The sequence below is a fragment of the Elephas maximus genome, chromosome 20 (genome assembly GCF_024166365.1).
Source record: "Elephas maximus indicus isolate mEleMax1 chromosome 20, mEleMax1 primary haplotype, whole genome shotgun sequence".
In the NCBI taxonomy this organism is placed as follows: domain Eukaryota; kingdom Metazoa; phylum Chordata; class Mammalia; order Proboscidea; family Elephantidae; genus Elephas; species Elephas maximus.
In genome coordinates, this window is record NC_064838.1 from 10564585 (window position 1) to 10582643 (window position 18059).

Below are 18059 nucleotides of genomic sequence, written 5' to 3' on the forward strand. Positions count from 1 at the left end.
GCAAGTCTTTAAACTTTGATGTTGAAGCTTTGGTCAGAAGGAAACTTACCACTTAAATTACATAATAGCTAAACATTGGAGCCCTGGTGGTACACTGGTTAAGAGCTACAACTGCTTACAAAAAGGTCGGCAGTTTGAATCTACCAGCCACTCCTTAGAAACCTTATGGGGCAGTTCTGCTCTGTCCTGCAGGGCTGCTATGAGTCAGAATTGAATTGACAGCAAGGGGTTTATAGCTAAACAGATTTCTTCTATTTTTTTCTGAAAGGCTGTCCGTTTGACCCTGAACAAACTACTACTTAACATATACTACTTAACATACTTAATATACTACTTAACATCACTGCCATTGCCCAAAGTAATGTTACAGCAATACCTGTAGGTACTGTTGGATGGGTGCAAGGAGCCCCCAGTGTTGGATCTGCACGCATTGATGTGTTCATGTTTATTCTTCTTGCAGGATACAGGATCACTGTGGTGATCGGGACACTCCTGACAGCTTTGTTCCCTCATCCTCTCCTGAAAGTGTGGTTGGTACGGCAGTGAGCAGATACCCAGATTTGTCATTAGTCAAAGAGGAGCCTCCAGAACCTGTGCCGTCCCCGATCATTCCAATTCTTCCTAGCAATACTGGGAAAAGTAAGGAAAACGCTTAGCCTTGCTATTGTCTCTTACAATATACAGATTTACTAATGTAAATATTTTTATTTTGAAAAGCCATTAACACTCAATTCTTTTTTTCCTTTTTTTTTTTTTTTTTTTTTGTTTTAAACCTTAAGGTTCAGAATCTAGGAGGAATGACATCAAAACTGAGCCAGGCACTTTATTTTTCACGTCACCTTTTGGTACATCCCCAAATGGGCCCAGATCAAGTCTTATATCTGTAGCAATTACCCTGCACCCCACAGCTGCTGAGGTAAAAAATGAAGTGATTTTTTTTTTTTTTAACACTTTAGCTTATGTTCCTATTTTTAAAGATGAATCAGGTAGCTTACAATGAAACATACAGTAAGAGCATGAGGGTAAAAGATCAAAGTTAGAGGTAGGATTGATACTTCAGACATCTTGGCTCCTTTTGAGTACTGTATTATCTTAGCCTGTGTTATGGCGAAAAGGACAAAATGAGTTAGCATTCTCATTTTTTGATAAAAGGTAATATATTTTAGAGAGCTTTTTAGAGGCAGACTCTTTCACAACTCTGAACATTGCAGAAAATTAAGGACCGTTATCAACAATGAAAGTTTTACAGAAGGAGGAGAAATGTCCTGAAGTAGCGGCTGCACCTGGTAGTTGTTTTTGTCTTTAAACTCTTAATTCTGTAGAGAGAGTTCGTTAGAGAGCCAGACTAATAGTCCAGTGAAGTGACATGATGGCCATCTACATAATAGAGCAACAGCACTTGAGCACTTGGGGACTGTTTCAGGCCTTTACCTGGAGCTGAACAGAAGCCACTTGAAATAAGTGACCAACCATAAAAACTGAAAAGGCTTAGCACATTCCATGTCCTTTACACCTGTCAGATAATAGAATATCTAAAAAATCTTAATGCTGTCCTGAATATTTAGTGTTAGTTGGAATCCTTCTATGAGGATTTCTGTTTCTGAAAGCTCTGTTTGAATACTGGTCCATTAAAACAAGTACTTTTCCTGAGACCCCTTTAACTATGAATAGTAGTTGTTGGGGTTTCTTGTATGTATCATGCAGATAGCATTTACCCTAAGTTTTTCTTCTCTTCCGTTTTTTACTCTTGATTTCTGGGTGGGTTACATGGTGCTTTCATTTTGTTTTAGAACATCAGCAGTGTTGTGGCCGCATTTTCTGATCTTCTTCACGTCCGAATTCCTAACAGCTATGAGGTTAGTAATGCACCAGATATTCCGTCCATGGGTTTGGTTAACAGCCACAGGATAAACCCCGGTTTGGAGTATCGGCAGCACTTACTTCTTCGTGGGCCTCCACCAGCGTCTGCAAACCCTCCCAGATTAGCAAGCTCCTACCAGCTAAAGCAGCCAAATGCAGCATTTCCTCCAACAAGCAATGGTGAGCTAGTTTACAGTTAAGTGCATCCTTGATTCAAAAGTTAAGCTTTTTTTTTTTAATCTCAGTTTAATTTTTTAACAAAAACAGGTAACGTGGTTGCATGACCCTTGGTAAATTAACCTTATATGGGTGTTCTGTTTTCTAGGGTGTGGTTAGTACTTTGGGGTATATGTATATGTATATATATGTCTGTGTATATCCTGCTGGTAACCAGTAAATACTGATTGCCAACCATCTGCACAGCACTGGCAGAAGAACCTTCTTACCCTGAAGCATCTTTCGTTCCTCCACATCCCCCCGACCTCCCATTCCACTTGCTTCATGTTGTGCAGGTGAGGCTGCAGCTTCACTTTTCCTAATTTTTCCCTCGTCTCCTGCATCCTCTGTCATCACTACTCTCTGCATCTGTACCGTCTCCACAAGGCCCTTCTCTTCCCACCAGATGTGCTCCTGCCTTCCCTGTCCCTGAGAAGCAGGAACACTTCCTCAGACTGACATGACACAGCTTCCCTTCCTGTCTCCCTGGAGATCAGAGGAGAGTGGTCTTAGGCCTGCCCTGCGGCCTCGCCGTCTCCTCACCAGTCTCCTCGTCATCTTGTTTCCATCTTTACCCTTCTACTAGGATCTTGCAGCTTACCAGTTCTCATCTTTGAACTTTCTTTGGAAGTTACCGGTCTTGCATTTTTGAACTCATAGGCTCTGCTTCTGTTGTTCTTATTTTCTTCTGCTTTTCTTTCCTGCCCGCACACACCCTACGTCAGTCGCGTAGCTCAGCGAATCATGCTGAGTTCTCTGAGCACAGCCCACACTATAATCTCTCAGTCTTTATTTACATTTACATCGTGCTTTGGATGTAAATTTTTCTTTGATTTTCCAAGTCACACTTTTTTAAGACTCTTGTACACACTCCTCTTCATCCTTCATAAAACTCTTTTGTATCATCTTAACCCTGACAGACCTTTCACTTAGACTGAATACTAATGTGTCTTGGTAATTTGGTTTTGTTAGGTACTTTTTACATGCTAGCACTGGTGTCCTAGCTGCTCAAGAATAGACACATTTTCTTTATTTGTACCCTAGTGTCATGCACATAATCTGTGCCTTACAATCGTAGCTTAGAAGATAAATGAAGGCTAGTACAATGTAACTTACAATATACCGTATTGTAACAAGTTGCACAGCAGTCTTACACAGTGTACCTTCTTGTTTCAGTAGTTTTAATTACTGATAAAAGTCTGTTATCTTTAGGTGTTGCTGGGTATAAGGATTCCAATCATGGCATTGCAGAAGGCTCGGCGCTCAGACCACAGTGGTGTTGTCACTGTAAAGTGGTGATTCTGGGCAGTGGTGTGCGGAAATCTTTCAAAGACCTAACCTTTGTGAGCAAGGTACTTTAATCTTCCTTTTATAATTCCATCCCCTACCTCCAAAAAGAGTCTGCATTAGACTTTACTCCTACACTTTTTTTTTTTTAACATGATTCATATTCCGGTAGTCACATCAGCATATATTATACTCACATGGGTTTAAAAACCAAATAGCTACAGCAGATTGTTAAGTTGGATATTGTAAGGACCACATATTTTAAAATACAGTTAAACATGATGATAAAGTTTGTTTTTGTAACTTTATTTCTCTTTGACCAAATTATTATATGCTAAATATAGTTTACTTTCAGAATAAATACTTTCACTTTGAGTATAACATAAAAATCAACGGCATATAGATTCTGTGTTTATTACATTTTGGCTTGTTGAGATCCCCACGCATTTCTCTTTGATTTTCAGGATTCCCGAGAAAGCTCCAGTAGAGTGGAGAAGGACATTGTCTTTTGTAGTAATAACTGCTTTATTCTTTATTCATCAACTGCACAAGCAAAAAGCTCAGAAAGCAAGGTAAAATGAGGACATTGTGAATTTAACCAGCAATATATAATGAGTAGTTTCTGTGTTCTGGGCATACATTAGTGGATGTTGTGTGTCATCAGGTTGATACTGTACAACCCCAGGTATGACAGAGTAGAACTGCCCCATAGACTTTCCCAGGCTTTAACCTTCACGGAGTAGATCGGTAGCTCTTTTCCCTTTCATAGGATTCTCTCTGGAAACCCTGGTGGCATAGTGGTTAAGAGCTATGGCTGCTAACCAAAAGGTCAGCAGTTCAGATCCACCAGGCGCTCCTTGGAAACGTATAGGGCAGTTCTACTCTGTCCTTTAGGGTCGCTATGAGTTGGAATCAGCTCGATGGCAGTGGGTTTGGTTTTTGGTTTTAGGGTTCTTTCTGTAGGAAGTCCTAAGCAAATGCTAATGAAGTTGAGAAAGAGATGATGAAAATCCTCGATCATGCTGCTATTTGAAATGAAATAAGTTTAACCTATTTGACAACAATGGGCAGATTTCACTGATATTTTAAAAGTTCAGAATTGAAGAGAACACTAATACTAGAATCTTTAATTTTACTTAATTAAATTAGAATATCTTAAATTAGTTAACAATTATTTTAAAAATTGCATGTATTGATCTTATCCTAATAGGGAAACCTATTCAGAAACAAAATTTAAATCTATTTCTATATTTTAAGAGAAAGTGTTTTGCTCAAACCACGGAAGAAAAGGTCTCATTTTCTTGATTTTGTGTAATTTAAGTGTATCAAAATGTGTGGTTGATAGAAAAGTTATATTTTTTAATCATGTTTTGAAGGAGTTTTTTCCCTGTACAGTAATGCTGTCAATCAGTCCTATCTCCGGCTTATTGCTCTACCATCTCTTTCTTAGAAGAAAGTGCTAGAGACTTTTATTTTTTTCAACAGGAAGTGGTCCCTAGTATAATAAAATCTAAGCTATATGCCACTTTAAAGTTTTGGAAAAAAAAAGCTTAGGTGTTTTCACCAGATAGTCTTCTTAAGTCAGTGTGCAATTCCTGCCACTTCTGGGCTTTATATGAGATTTGTCTTTTTTCAGATGCATTGAGGGATGGGGGTGTATGAGAAGGAGCGGGGGAGACCTTTGGGCTTGGTATCTATTAGTTTAGGTTAGTCTATTCCTAAAGAGAAATCGCTGGAGCTTCTCTCTCAGCACAGCTCTTTCAGCAGGTGGATCAGAACTGAGGAACCTTAAATATGATGTTTGCAGACAGAGGACTCCTTCTCCTTCCTTCACATTTAAGGCAATTGATTGAGCCAAGATTAACACACAGGAATTTCAGAGAGTGGGGATAAGCTTAAAGGAGTTTTTGTTCAGAAATTCTTAAATTAGTTTAACAAAAAACAGTTCCACTGTACAAATTCACATACAGGCATACCTCGTTTTATTGCACTTCACTTTATTGTACTTCACAGATATTACATTTTTTACAAATTGAAGGTTTGTGGCAACCCTACATCAAGCAAGTGTATCGGCGCCACTTTTCCAGCAGCATGTGCTCACTTCATGTCTCTGTGTCACATTTTGGTAATTCTCATAATATTTCAAGTTTTTTCATTATTATTTGTTATGGTGATCTGTGATCAGTGATCTTTGATGTTACTGTTGTAATTGTTTTGGGGTTCCACAGACCATGTCCATATAAGACAATGAACTTAATCGATAAGTGTATGTGTTCTGACTGCTTCACTAACAGGCCGTTCTCCCATCTCTCCCCCTCTCCTCTGGCTTTCCTATATTCCGAGACATGATGATTTTGAAATTAGACCAGCTAATAACCCTTAAATAGCCTCTAGGTGTTCAAGTGAAAGGAAGAATAACACCTCTCTCACCTTAAATCAAAAGCTAAAAATGATTAAGCTTAGTAAGGCATGTCAAAATTCAGGATAGGCCCAAAGCTAGACTTCTTGCTCCAAACAGCCAAGTTGTGAATACAAAGGAAAAGTTCTTGAAGGAAATTAAAAGTGCTACTCCAGTGAACACACAAATGATAAGAAAGCAAAATAGCCTTCTTGCTGACGTGAAGAAAGTTTTAGTGGTCTGGATAGAAGATCAGACCAGCCACAATATTCCCTTGAGCCAGAACCTAATCCAGAGCAAGGCCCTAACTCTCTTTAATTGCATGAAGACTAAGAGAGGTAATGAAGCTGCAGAAGAAAAGTTTGAAGCTAGCAGAGTTTGGTTCATGAGGTGTAAGGAAAGACACCATCTCCAAAACATGAAAGAGCAAGGCGAAGTGGCAGGTGCTGCTACAGAGGCTGTAGCAAGTTACCCGGAAGGTCCGGCTGAAACAGTCGATGACGGGGCCGCACTGAACAGTGGGCTTTCAGTGTAGACAGGACAGCCTTGTAGCGGAAGCAGGCGCCATCCAGGACTTTCATAGCCAGAGAGCGGAAGTTAGTGCCCTACTTCAAAGAACAGGCTGACTCTCCTGTCAGGGGCCGATGCAGCTGGTGACTTCAAGTTGATGCCATTGCTCTTCTACCGCTCTGAGAATCCCAGGACCCTTAAGAATTACGCTAAACCTACTCTGCCTGCGCTCTGTAAACGGAACAGCAGAGCCTGGATGACAGCACATCTGTTCACAACATGGTTTACTGAATATTTTAAGCTCATTGATACCTACGGCTCAGAAAAAAAGATTCTTTTCAAAATATCACTGCTCTTTGGCAACATACCTGATCACCCGGGAGCTCTGATGGAGATGTACAAGGAGATGAACGTTGTTTTCATACCTGCTAACACGACATCCTTTCTGCAGTCTATGGATCAAGGAGTCATTTTGGCTTTCAAGTCTTATATTTAAGAAATACACTTTGTAAGACTATAGCTGCCATAGATAGTAATTCCTCTGATGGATCTGGGCAAAGTGGATTAAAAGCCTCCTGGAAAGGATTCACCATTCTAGATGCCAATAAGAACATTAAAAGGAGTTTGGAAGAAGTTGATTCCAACCCTCATGGATGACTTTGAGGGGTTCAAGACTTGAGTAGAGGAAGAAACTACAGATGTGGTGGAAATAGCAAGAGAACTGGAATTAGAAGTGGAGCCTGAAGATGTGACTGAATTGCTGCACTCTCATGATAAAATTCTAACAGATGAGGAGTTGTTTCTTATGGATGAACAAAGAAAGGGGTTTATTGAGATGGAATCTACTCCTGGTGAAGACACCGTGAACATTGTTGAAATGAAAACAAAGGATTTAGAATATTAACGTAAAGTTAGTTAATAAAGCTGCGGCAGGGTTTGAGAGGGTTTGAAAGAAGTTCTGCTGTGGGTGAAATGCTAACAGACAGCATCGCATGCTACAGAGAAATCTCTCGTGAAAGGAAGAGTCCATCAATGTGGCAGACTTCATACTGCCTTATTTTAAGACATTGCCAAGCCACCCCAGCCTTAAGCAACCACCACCTGCATCAGTCAGCAGCCGTCAACATCGAGGCAGGACCCTCCACCAGCAAAAAGGTTACAACTTGCTGAAGGCTCAGGCGATGGTTACCATTTTTTAGCAATAAAGTATTTTTTAATTAAGGTATTTACATTGTTTTTTATACATAATGCTATTGCACACTTAATAGACTACAGTATAGTATAAACAGAACTTCTATAAAAAACCTATATGCCCTGGGAAATCAAAAAATTCCTGTGACTCGCTTTGTTGTGATAGTCACTTTATTGCAGTGGTCTGGAATCGAGACTACAGTATCTTGGAGGTGTCCCTGTAGCTAGCTCCTCTGACATTGATTTCTCTGACTTTATTACCATAGATAGGGTCCAAGAAGGTTTAAGAGCAGAATATTCTCTAGGGTTTTCACTTTGTGGAAAAGGCTTGGGAAGGATCTACCCACAGTTACCCTACTTTGGCCAGGGCTCACTCTCAACTCCTAAACATCTGCAGCATTCGCATTGACCTCTGCTGGCCACGAAACCTCACCACTCATTGATTGATCTTTTCCCCTAAGTTACACTCTCTGTTAAATCCTTGGGATCGCTTCACTTCTTGCTTTAACAAGAATTGCTTTCAAAGGTTATGAATTACTCTATTTTTGTGTGGTTTCTTTTTATTGCCCAGGAGTCCATTCCTTCGTTGTCACAGTCACCTGTGAAAGAAGTGTCTTCCAAAGCATTCCATCAGTACAACAACAACATCTCCACTTTAGATGTGCACTGTCTCCCGCAGCTTCAGGAAGGAGTGTCTCCGCCTACATCACCTCCTATCTCTTTCCCTCCTGCTTTCGAAGCAGCCAAAGTCGAGGCAAAGCCAGATGAGCTTAAGGTAACAGTCAAATTAAAGCCTCGGCTCAGAACTATACACAGCGGGTTTGATGACTGTAGGCCTTTAAATAAAAAGTGGAGAGGAATGAAGTGGAAGAAATGGAGTATTCATATTGTCATCCCCAAGGGAACATTCAAACCACCTTGTGAGGATGAAATTGATGAATTTCTAAAGAAATTGGGCACGTCCCTTAAACCTGATCCTGTGCCCAAAGACTATAGGAAGTGTTGCTTTTGTCATGAAGAAGGTGATGGATTGACCGATGGACCAGCAAGGCTGCTCAACCTTGACTTAGATCTTTGGGTCCACTTGAATTGTGCTCTGTGGTCCACAGAGGTCTATGAGACCCAGGCTGGTGCCTTAATCAATGTGGAGCTAGCACTGAGGAGAGGCCTGCAAATGAAATGTGTCTTCTGTCATAAAATGGGTGCCACCAGTGGGTGTCACAGATTTCGATGCACCAACATTTACCACTTTACTTGTGCCATCAAAGCACAATGCATGTTTTTTAAGGACAAAACAATGCTTTGTCCAGTGCACAAACCAAAGGGCATCCATGAGCAAGAATTAAGTTACTTCGCAGTCTTCAGGCGGGTGTATGTTCAGCGCGACGAAGTGCGGCAGATCGCTAGCATTGTGCAGCGAGGAGAGCGTGAGCACACCTTCCGTGTTGGAAGCCTCATCTTCCACACCATCGGGCAGCTTCTCCCACAGCAGATGCAAGCATTCCATTCTCCTAAAGCGCTGTACCCGGTGGGTTATGAAGCCAGCCGGTTGTACTGGAGCACACGCTATGCCAACCGGCGCTGTCGCTATCTCTGCTCCATTGAGGAGAAAGACGGGCATCCAGTGTTCGTCATCAGGATTGTGGAGCAAGGCCATGAAGACTTGGTCTTAAGTGACACCTCACCCAAAGGTAAGAACAGTCATTCTCTGGTCTACAGAGCTGGTCACACTGACATGAAGCTAGTAAAGGTTCTGTGTCCATATTCCCATGCTTTTTCTCATGTTCATTTCGTAATTTATAATAACAGGTATGGACTTTGCATTTATAAATGCACATCTGAACTTTTTTGGATTATTTTTGGATTATTGCATCTTGCTTTCTTTGGTGTATAGTTTTCTAAACATTTGTCTAGGTTTGTTCTAATTCAGAGTCATGTCAATATATATTCAAAGATGGAATTTGTAAAATAAACGAGAATGATTTGTAGACAAAGCTCACCCATTACATACTGTGGAGCCCCTCTTAACGTCAGCTTCTAGAAGGCAAAAGCCACAGGTGAGGCACGCTGTGTACATCGCACGTAATTTTTACGTCCAGAGTCATGCCTGGGTAGCCATTTTTATTAATACAACAAAGGTAGAAAGTACTGAGAAACTGCTTAAAGTATATCCGTTCTTTAAAAAAAATGTATAGCAGTGACCTAAAAATCATTCCAAAGGAAATACAAATTTCATGTTTTAATTTAAATCTGAGGGGAAAGGGACATCTCTATAAAAAAAATACTATTAATTGGAATAATCATTTTTAAATCTAACATGATATAGCCAGTTGGAAACCCTGGTGACGTAGTGGTTAAGTGCTATGACTGCTAACCTAAAGGTCAGCAGTTCAGATCTGCCAGGCGCTCCTTGGAAACTCTATGGGGCAGTTCTACTCTGTCCTATAGGGTTGCTATGAGTCGGAATTGACTCGACGGCAACGGGTTTGGGTTATGGTTTTTTTTTTTTTTTTTTTTATGTATAGCCACTATAAACTAGAAACGGACAACTTTGGACAACTTGTACTTAAGAACAGACAGCGATAAAGCCTATTATATTAAAATTTTGAGTTAAATACAATGGTTCGTAATAATGAATGTATTCATTACTTTGTACGATGCTCATGAAAACATTGCGCGGTTTGGAAGTGTTTAAGTGTTTTGTATGTGCAGAAAGGTAAGATATATACTGTGTACTCGGACAGACGTTTGACTGATGCTCAGTAAGAACCGTGTGTACCTGTTCCGACTTACCTGCAAATCTGGCTTAAAGACAGACTTAGGGAAGGGTCTTATTCGTAACCCAGGGACAGCCTGTTGGGTGGATTTTCATGCACACTGTACTAGACTTTCTTTTGCACTTGTACTGTTTAATTTCTTAATATCACATATTCTTTTCCCAAAATTTTTAGTTCTTTAAATTGCTGCCATTTAATAAACAGACATTACCAGGTTTGTTTGATTACTACCTAAAAAATTCATTTGAAAACTGGTAAGTCTGTGAGTGAGTCTTCATTTTTCTCTTATTTTATACTGCATATTGGTTTTTTTTCCACTTAGCTAAGAGCAAGAAGTCATAAAAATTATTTTTTGTCCATACGTAGGTGTTTGGGATAAAATTTTGGAGCCTGTGGCATGTGTGAGAAAAAAGTCTGAAATGCTCCAGCTTTTCCCAGCATATTTAAAAGGAGAGGATCTGTTTGGATTAACGGTCTCTGCAGTGGCACGCATAGCTGAATCAGTGAGTGTTTGGTCAAAAAAGAATTGAAATTGCTTTTCTCGTTACACAAACACTTTTTTCTCAGTGTGGCCACTTAAACACATTTCAGTACATTTTGTAATATTCACAACACTTTTCAGGTAATGAATTTGCTTATGGAGTAAGTGCTGTCTCTGAAAGAAAGCAAGGAATTCATCATTAATTAGGAGACCTCAGTAAATGCTAATGTTCACTTAATGAGGTGGTTAACAAGTTTCAGGTTCTCTTCAAGATTGAAGGCAAGCAATGGTGAATGACACCAGCATAATTTTGTCTTCTGAATATGCTAGACTGGTGAGGGTATTCCTTCCTTCACCCTCTTTGCTTCCTAATGTTCTCAGGCACTTCAGAAAGTTGATGTACCCATTGCCTAACACCTGGGTGGGTATGGCCACTCTCCTGCCTTCTTCCCAGGACCAGGAGTCTCTGAAGTGTACGTGGATGCAGGGCACACCTCTTTGCCTAAAAGATGACAAGCGTGTTTGACGGTCTGCTGAACTGTATCCACACTGTGCTTTTGGAAAATTACGTGATTATAAGGCAGTGTTGTCAAAAATAAAAAATTATTGCTGTGTTTTCTTTGGAGAAGCAAAGAATACCCCAGAAACCACTGAGTAATATGCCTAATTGCTTCCTTTGATATAAGCTTGCCTAAATGATAAGTATTTTTTGTGTTTATAGAGAACACATTTTATAAGAATACATTCTGGAAACCCAAAACCAAAACCAAACCCAATGCCATCGAGTTGATTCTGACTCATAAAAGGCCTTTAAAATAAAAATTACAAGTAAACCTTAAGCTGCCACCTATACCCCCAGGACATCGAGAGTGATAACCTCATCACATCGTAGTGAAATTGAGAGAAGTGAGAAATGATCAAGAAAGTAAACCATATAAGTTGTTTTTAACTATACTTAACATTAAAGTTCCCAGTAAAGATAAAAGTTGGCAGTAACCTAGATGAAAGAGCTAAGTTGTGAATTACTACATGCCCCATGTTTGTGAATGCTGAAATGATCAGATGAGAAAATCGCACAGCTGTGTGCATTGGTTGGCACGCGCTTGCTGTGTGAGTTCATCTTTTTCTTCAAGAAACATTGGCCAGGGTTTACTAAGTTCTGTTTTGAAACTGAATTTACATATTCATACTTAAATGGATCTGAGTACAAGCTGGTTACATTAACATAGGTAGAAATTAAAGGCACTGTTTTATTACCAGGGAAACCTTGAGTTCGGCCATCCTTTGGCCAGCTTAGAGTTGTCAGTAGTCTTGGTGAAATGAGTTAACTTTTTGTCCATTTGTCTTTTCAGCTACCTGGGGTTGAGGCATGTGAAAACTACACCTTCCGGTATGGCCGAAATCCTCTCATGGAACTTCCTCTTGCCATTAACCCCACAGGTTGTGCCCGTTCTGAACCTAAAATGAGTACCCATGTCAAGAGGTTTGTGTTAAGGTATTTTGTTTTAACTTCACATAGTACAGCCCAGGGTTTCTAGGCTTCTAGTGGTTTTTTTGTGCTTGATTTGTCTGCTGCTTACAAACCCTGTTGTCTCTGGCTGTGTACGTGCACAACCAAGTCAGAGAAATCGCTGTGTTGTCGCTGCTAGGTAGCTTTCGATGTACGTTTCTGTCAATAAGTGAATCAGCCTGGCTTTGGGCATTATTCAGAAATACCTTCAGTTTTCCTTTTTTTTTTTTTTTTTTCTTCTTGATCTGCCATTGTCTGCAGGCCTCACACCTTGAACAGCACCAGCACCTCAAAGTCGTTTCAGAGCACAGTCACTGGAGAACTGAATGCGCCTTACAGTAAGCAGTTTGTCCATTCCAAGTCATCTCAGTACCGGAAAATGAAGACAGAATGGAAATCTAATGTGTACCTAGCCCGGTCTCGGATCCAGGTGAGGACATACTTCATCTGGGAAGAGAAAAGGCGGGGTGGAGCCTAGAAATCTGGAACTGCTCTCAGGCTCACAGAAGTGATTTCATGGCTGTGGGAATAGAACTACATTCTTTATACGTTTCTGTATCAAGTCTTACCAGTTGACAACTCATGCGTGATTCAGTATCTAGTCTTGGCGCATGGTGCTCTGCTTCCCCAGGTGAAAAGCAGACCTTGGGTTCCCACAGCATTGAGTCGTACGAGAGCTCGTGGGTTGCAGGGAGCACTGTAGTCTGTACACGCGGGGCTTGTGGAGGGGCCGCTAGAGCTGTCTCAAGGACTTCATCAGTGAACGATAAAAATGAAAATAATTCCATTGCATAGTTCCAGAAGGTACTCCAGTTTTAGAAGTTACCTTTTAGATACCTTCTTTTCATGAAATCATGGTAGATGGACTATGAAATATGTTACAGGTAAAGCCATCTATAGACGAAGCATTGATATTTGGACTGTGGTCCATGTTACTGAGCTGCAGATCTGAATATCCAAATGCCTGTTCAGCATCCCCCCTTGGATGTCCCAGATGGAATTATAAAGCCCTCACTTTACCGAGCTTCTTCCGTCCCTAAGCCTGCTCGTCCTCCAGGCTCCTTGTATCATACCCAGTTGTGTAAGTCAGCTTCAGTATGCCCATATCTAAAGTATCAATAAGTTCTTTTTTTTTTCTTTTAAAAATTTCCTCAAATCTCTCAGGTTCGACCACCCCTATTTTAATCCTCCATCTTCACCATCTGTGCTATTACAAGAGCCTTCGGACTCTGCCCTCCCATTCAATCCCGACACAGAAGCCAGTATAATCTCTTTAAAAGACAAATCTGATGAAATTCCATTGTCTGCGGCTCATGCAGGTTCTTATTCTTCCCTTGCAAACGTTTCTCACCCTCCCTGAAAGTTTTTAGGATCCTTATCCTTGATATTTAGACATTTCACAAAAATGCTCTTGCATTAGGCTCTTTTTTGCTTATTGCTTTCCTCACTTGATGAGCCCTTTACATCTGAAGCACCATGACTTTTGACCTGAGAGATGTTTTTGTATTAATCCTTTGGCAAGTGCCTTCCCTCTGTACTCTGTGTTTGGACCTCTAGACAAATACGGAAGCTCTGAGATCGTGGTCCTCGCGATGTACCCCCTAGTCTAGCAGCATCCCCATCACCTGGGACATCATAGAGAAATGCAAATTTGGGGATCCACCCCAGGCTTAGTAAATCCACCTCTGGAGGCAGGCCCCCCCTCACCTAACCCATCCCGCCTAGGTGATTCTACGGTGCCGCGGACGAATTTCTGTCTTAGATCAGTCCTTCTATTTCCCTTCCTACTTTTGGCCTCCTTGTCTCTTTATTCTTTGTAAAATACTCTACTTCATCTGCTAATCTTTCTTGTGCATTTTTTAAAATCAGCTAAAAGCCATTCTCAATTTTTTATTTGCCGTCTTGTTTTCGCATTAGGAATACAGTATCTTTCTTTGTCTTGAATGCCGTTGCCTCAAGACTTGAGCCTCTCTTTTCACAATCTCTAGGGCAGACAATGCTCTGTCCCTCAGCTTTCTCTTCCTGCTTTCAGTTACTTTTCCATTTAAAGTGTTTTGAAATAGTCACCCATTCCTGTCTCTGGGTGTTGTTTTTATTCCTTCACTTTGTTTCTTGTGGAGTCTTAACTACCTGTGTTCAATCTGTTCTCTTTGAACCTGAAGCATTTTTCATTTTCTCATCTCTCTCTCCATTTGTCCTATAAGCCCTGCTTCCACCTACCAGCAGGTAAATGGTAATGATGTAGGTATCCTTCTATAATTTCTCCATGCTAATATCTTAAAAATATGTATGCACGTTTATGTTCACATATGAAAGTGGAATTGCATTGTATACACTTTTCTGCATCTTCCTTTTCTGAAGAAGACTCAGATTCCTCTTATAATATGGTGTGGTGTCAGACCTCCACATTACTAGTAGAGAATAGAATCAAGTTCAGCCCAAGGCTGGTTCCTATGAGGTGGAGGTCAGACATACTTCCACTTGCCAACTGTTTCGACAATTCCGACACCAGCTGTCCTCCCCACAACACTCTCTACTTCTCTACTGGTTTCAGTAATTCAGCGCAATGGCCAAACAGAACTCACAGACCATATTCACAATGGGGGTTTATTAGGGAAGTAACAGGCTACAGGAGCCCTGGTGGCGTAGTAGTTAAGAGCTTGGCTACTAAACAAAAGGTCGGCAATTCAAAGCCACCAGCCACTCCTTGGAAACCCTATAGGGTAGTTCTACTCTGTCCTACTGGGTCTCTATGAGTCAGAACCAACTTGACAGCACCTACCAGCAACAACAACAGCAGGCTACAACTCAGGATCAGGATTAACTTGGAAGTAACACGAACAACTCAGGATACAGTTCTTCAATCAGGACAGCTTCTTCTCAAGCCATGCCTGCAGGCAGGCCTCACTTTCAGCCTCTACCACCAGGCCCTGCTCAGGTCTACTGCTGCCAGGCCTGCCTCGGCCCCTGCTCAGGCTAGTGTTACAGCTCTTTAGCTCCACTGATGATAAGTGCCCAGAGGCACCCTACCCTGCCAGGATGCCTCCTGCCCAAAGGCACTCAGCTCTGTCACTTCATGGGTACTTCACAGGTTGGCAAACCCACTGCAGCTGTCTGCCAGTCTCATGTCATTGCCATCTCTTACCACTGCCATCTCTTGCTGCCTCCAGTGTTACAGTTCTCTCTGTCGCCTGGGTCTAGGAGGTTCTCAGTGCAGGAATCTTGGGTCCAAAAGATGTGCTCCCAACTTTTCTTGATGATAGTCAGGTCCCCCTCAACTTTTTGGGATTACCTCTTATGAGCCTGGTGGAATGGCAGAACCAACCAATCCCCTTGGTAGACCCCAGACACCTGGTGGACAGATTTCAGCCAAGCTTTCAGACTGGCATACAGACCAGGAAGAAGGATCTGGCAATCTACTTCTAAAAAAATTAGCCAGTGAAAACCTTGTGAATAGCAGTGAAACATTGTCTGATATAGTGCTGGAAGATGAGCCCCTCAGGTTGGAAGGCACCCAAAAGGCGACTGGGGAAGAGCTGCCTCCTCACAGTAGAGGTGACCTTTATGACGTGGATGGAGGCAAGCTTTCGGGACCTTCATTTGCTGATATGGCACGACTCAAGAAGAAACAACTGTGCAAACATCTATTAATAATCAGAATATGCGTGTACAAAGTATGAATCTAGGAAAATTGGAAGTCATCAGAAATGAAATGGAATGCATAAACATCAGTATCCTAGGCATTAGTGAGCTGAAATGGACTGGTGTTGGCCATTTTGAATCAAACAGTCATATATACGGTCTAGTATGCTGGGAATGACAAATCGAAGAGGAATTTCATAGCGATCATCATCAAAAAGAACATTTCAAGATCTGTCCTGACGTACAATGCTGTCAGTGATAGGATAATATCCATATGGTTGAATGGAAAACCAGTTAATATGATTATTACTCAAATTTATGCACCAGCCACTTACGCCAAAGGTGAAGAAATTGAACATTTTTACCAATTTCTGCAGTCTGAAATTGATCAAATATGCAATCAAGATGCATTGATAATTCCTGGTGATTGGAATGTGAAAGTTGGAAACAAGAAGGATTGGTAGTTGGAAAATACTGTCTTTGTGATAGAAATGACTCTGGAGATTGCATGACAGAATTTTGCAAGACCAGCAGATTCATCATTGCAGATACCTTTTTTCAACAATATAAATGGTGTCTATACATGTGGATCTCACCAGATGTAATACACAGGAATCACATTGACTACATCTGTGGAAAGAGGCAATGAAAAAGCTCAATATCATCAGTCAGAACAGGGCCAGGGGCCGGCTGTGGAACAGACTATCAGTTGCTCATATGCAGGTTCAAGCTGAAGCTGAAGAAAATTAGAACAAGTCCGTGAGAGCTGAAGTACGACCTAGAGCATACCCCACCTGAATTTAGAGACCATCTCAAGAGCAGATTTGATGCATTGAACACTAAAGACTGAAGACCAGACGGGTTGTGGATTGACATCAAGGATACCATACATGAAGAAAGCAAGAGGTCATTAAAAAGACAGGAAAGAAAGAAAAGACCAAAATGGATGTCAGAAGAGACTCTGAAGCTTGCTGTTGAACGTATAGTAGCTAAAGCAAAAGGAAGAAATGATGAAGTAAAAGAGCTGAACAGAAGATTTCAAAGGATGACTCGAAGAAGACCAAGTAAAGTATTACAATGCAATGTGCAAAGACCTGAAGATAGACAACTGAAAGGGAAGAACACCTTCAGTATTTCTCAAGCTGAAAGAACCAAAGAAAAAATTCAAGCCTCAAGTTGCAATACTGAAAGATTCTTCGGGGAAAATACTAAACGGCGCAGGAAGCATGAAAAGAAGTTGGAAGGAGTACACAGAGTCACTATGCCGAAAAGAATTGGTCGATGTTCATCCATTTCAGGAGGTGTAGCATATGATCAAGAACCAGTAGTACTGAAGGGAGAGGTCCAAGCTGCACGGAAGGCGTTAGTGAAATATACAGCTCCAGGCATTGACAGAATACCAACTGAGGTGTTCCAGCAAACGGATGCAGAGCTGTAGGCACCCCCTGGTCTATGCCAAGAAACCTGGAAGACAGCTTACCTGGCCAGTCAACTGGAAGAGAACCATATTTGTACCCATTCCAAAGAAAGGTGATCCAACAGAATGCAGAAATTATCAAACAATATCAACATCACATGTAAGTAAGATTTTGCTGAAAATCATGCAAAAGTGGTTGCAGAAGTACCTCTACAGGGAACTACCAGAAATTCAGGCCAGGTTCAGAAGAGGACTGAAACAAGGAATGTCTTTGCTGATGTCAGATGAATCATGGCTGAAAGCAGAGAATACCAGAAAGGTGTTTACCTGTGTTTATTGACTATGCAAAGGCATTTGACTGTATGGATCATAAAAATTATGGATAACATTGTGAAGAATAGGGATTCCAGAACATTTAATTATGCTCATAAGGAATGCATACTTAGACCAGGAGGCAGTCGCTCAAACAGAACAAGGAGGGATACTGCATTAAAGTCAAGAAAGGTGTGATCAGGGTTGTATCCTTTCACCGTACTTATTCAGTCTGTATGCTGAGTAAATAATCAAAGAAGCTGGACTGTATGAAGAGGAATGTGGCATCAGGATTGGAGGAAGACTCATTAACAACCTGTGATATGCAGGTGACACAGCCTTGCTTGCTAAAGGTGAAGAGGACTTGAAGCACTTACTGATGAAGATCAAAGACCACAGTCTTCAGTATGGATTATACCTGAATATAAAGAAAACAAAAATCCTCACAACTGGGCCAG

General features: G+C 41.1%; 1 protein-coding gene across 12 annotated transcripts in view; it reads left to right on the forward strand.

Moving 5' to 3' along the window:
- Positions 1-18059, forward strand: part of KMT2C (lysine methyltransferase 2C) — a 397882-nt gene that overhangs the window by 367313 nt on the left and 12510 nt on the right. For 10 of the 12 annotated variants that reach the window (XM_049863292.1, XM_049863295.1, XM_049863294.1 and 7 more), the window contains 9 exons: positions 461-639; positions 780-916; positions 1791-2040; positions 3289-3428; positions 3828-3935; positions 8034-9153; positions 10606-10742; positions 12073-12215; positions 12492-12660. In XM_049863292.1, coding sequence (XP_049719249.1) covers positions 461-639; positions 780-916; positions 1791-2040; positions 3289-3428; positions 3828-3935; positions 8034-9153; positions 10606-10742; positions 12073-12215; positions 12492-12660 — 2383 coding nt within the window. The remainder of the gene's footprint in view (positions 1-460; positions 640-779; positions 917-1790; positions 2041-3288; positions 3429-3827; positions 3936-8033; positions 9154-10605; positions 10743-12072; positions 12216-12491; positions 12661-18059) is intronic. The other 2 variants (XM_049863298.1, XM_049863302.1) reach the window with 2 other exon arrangements.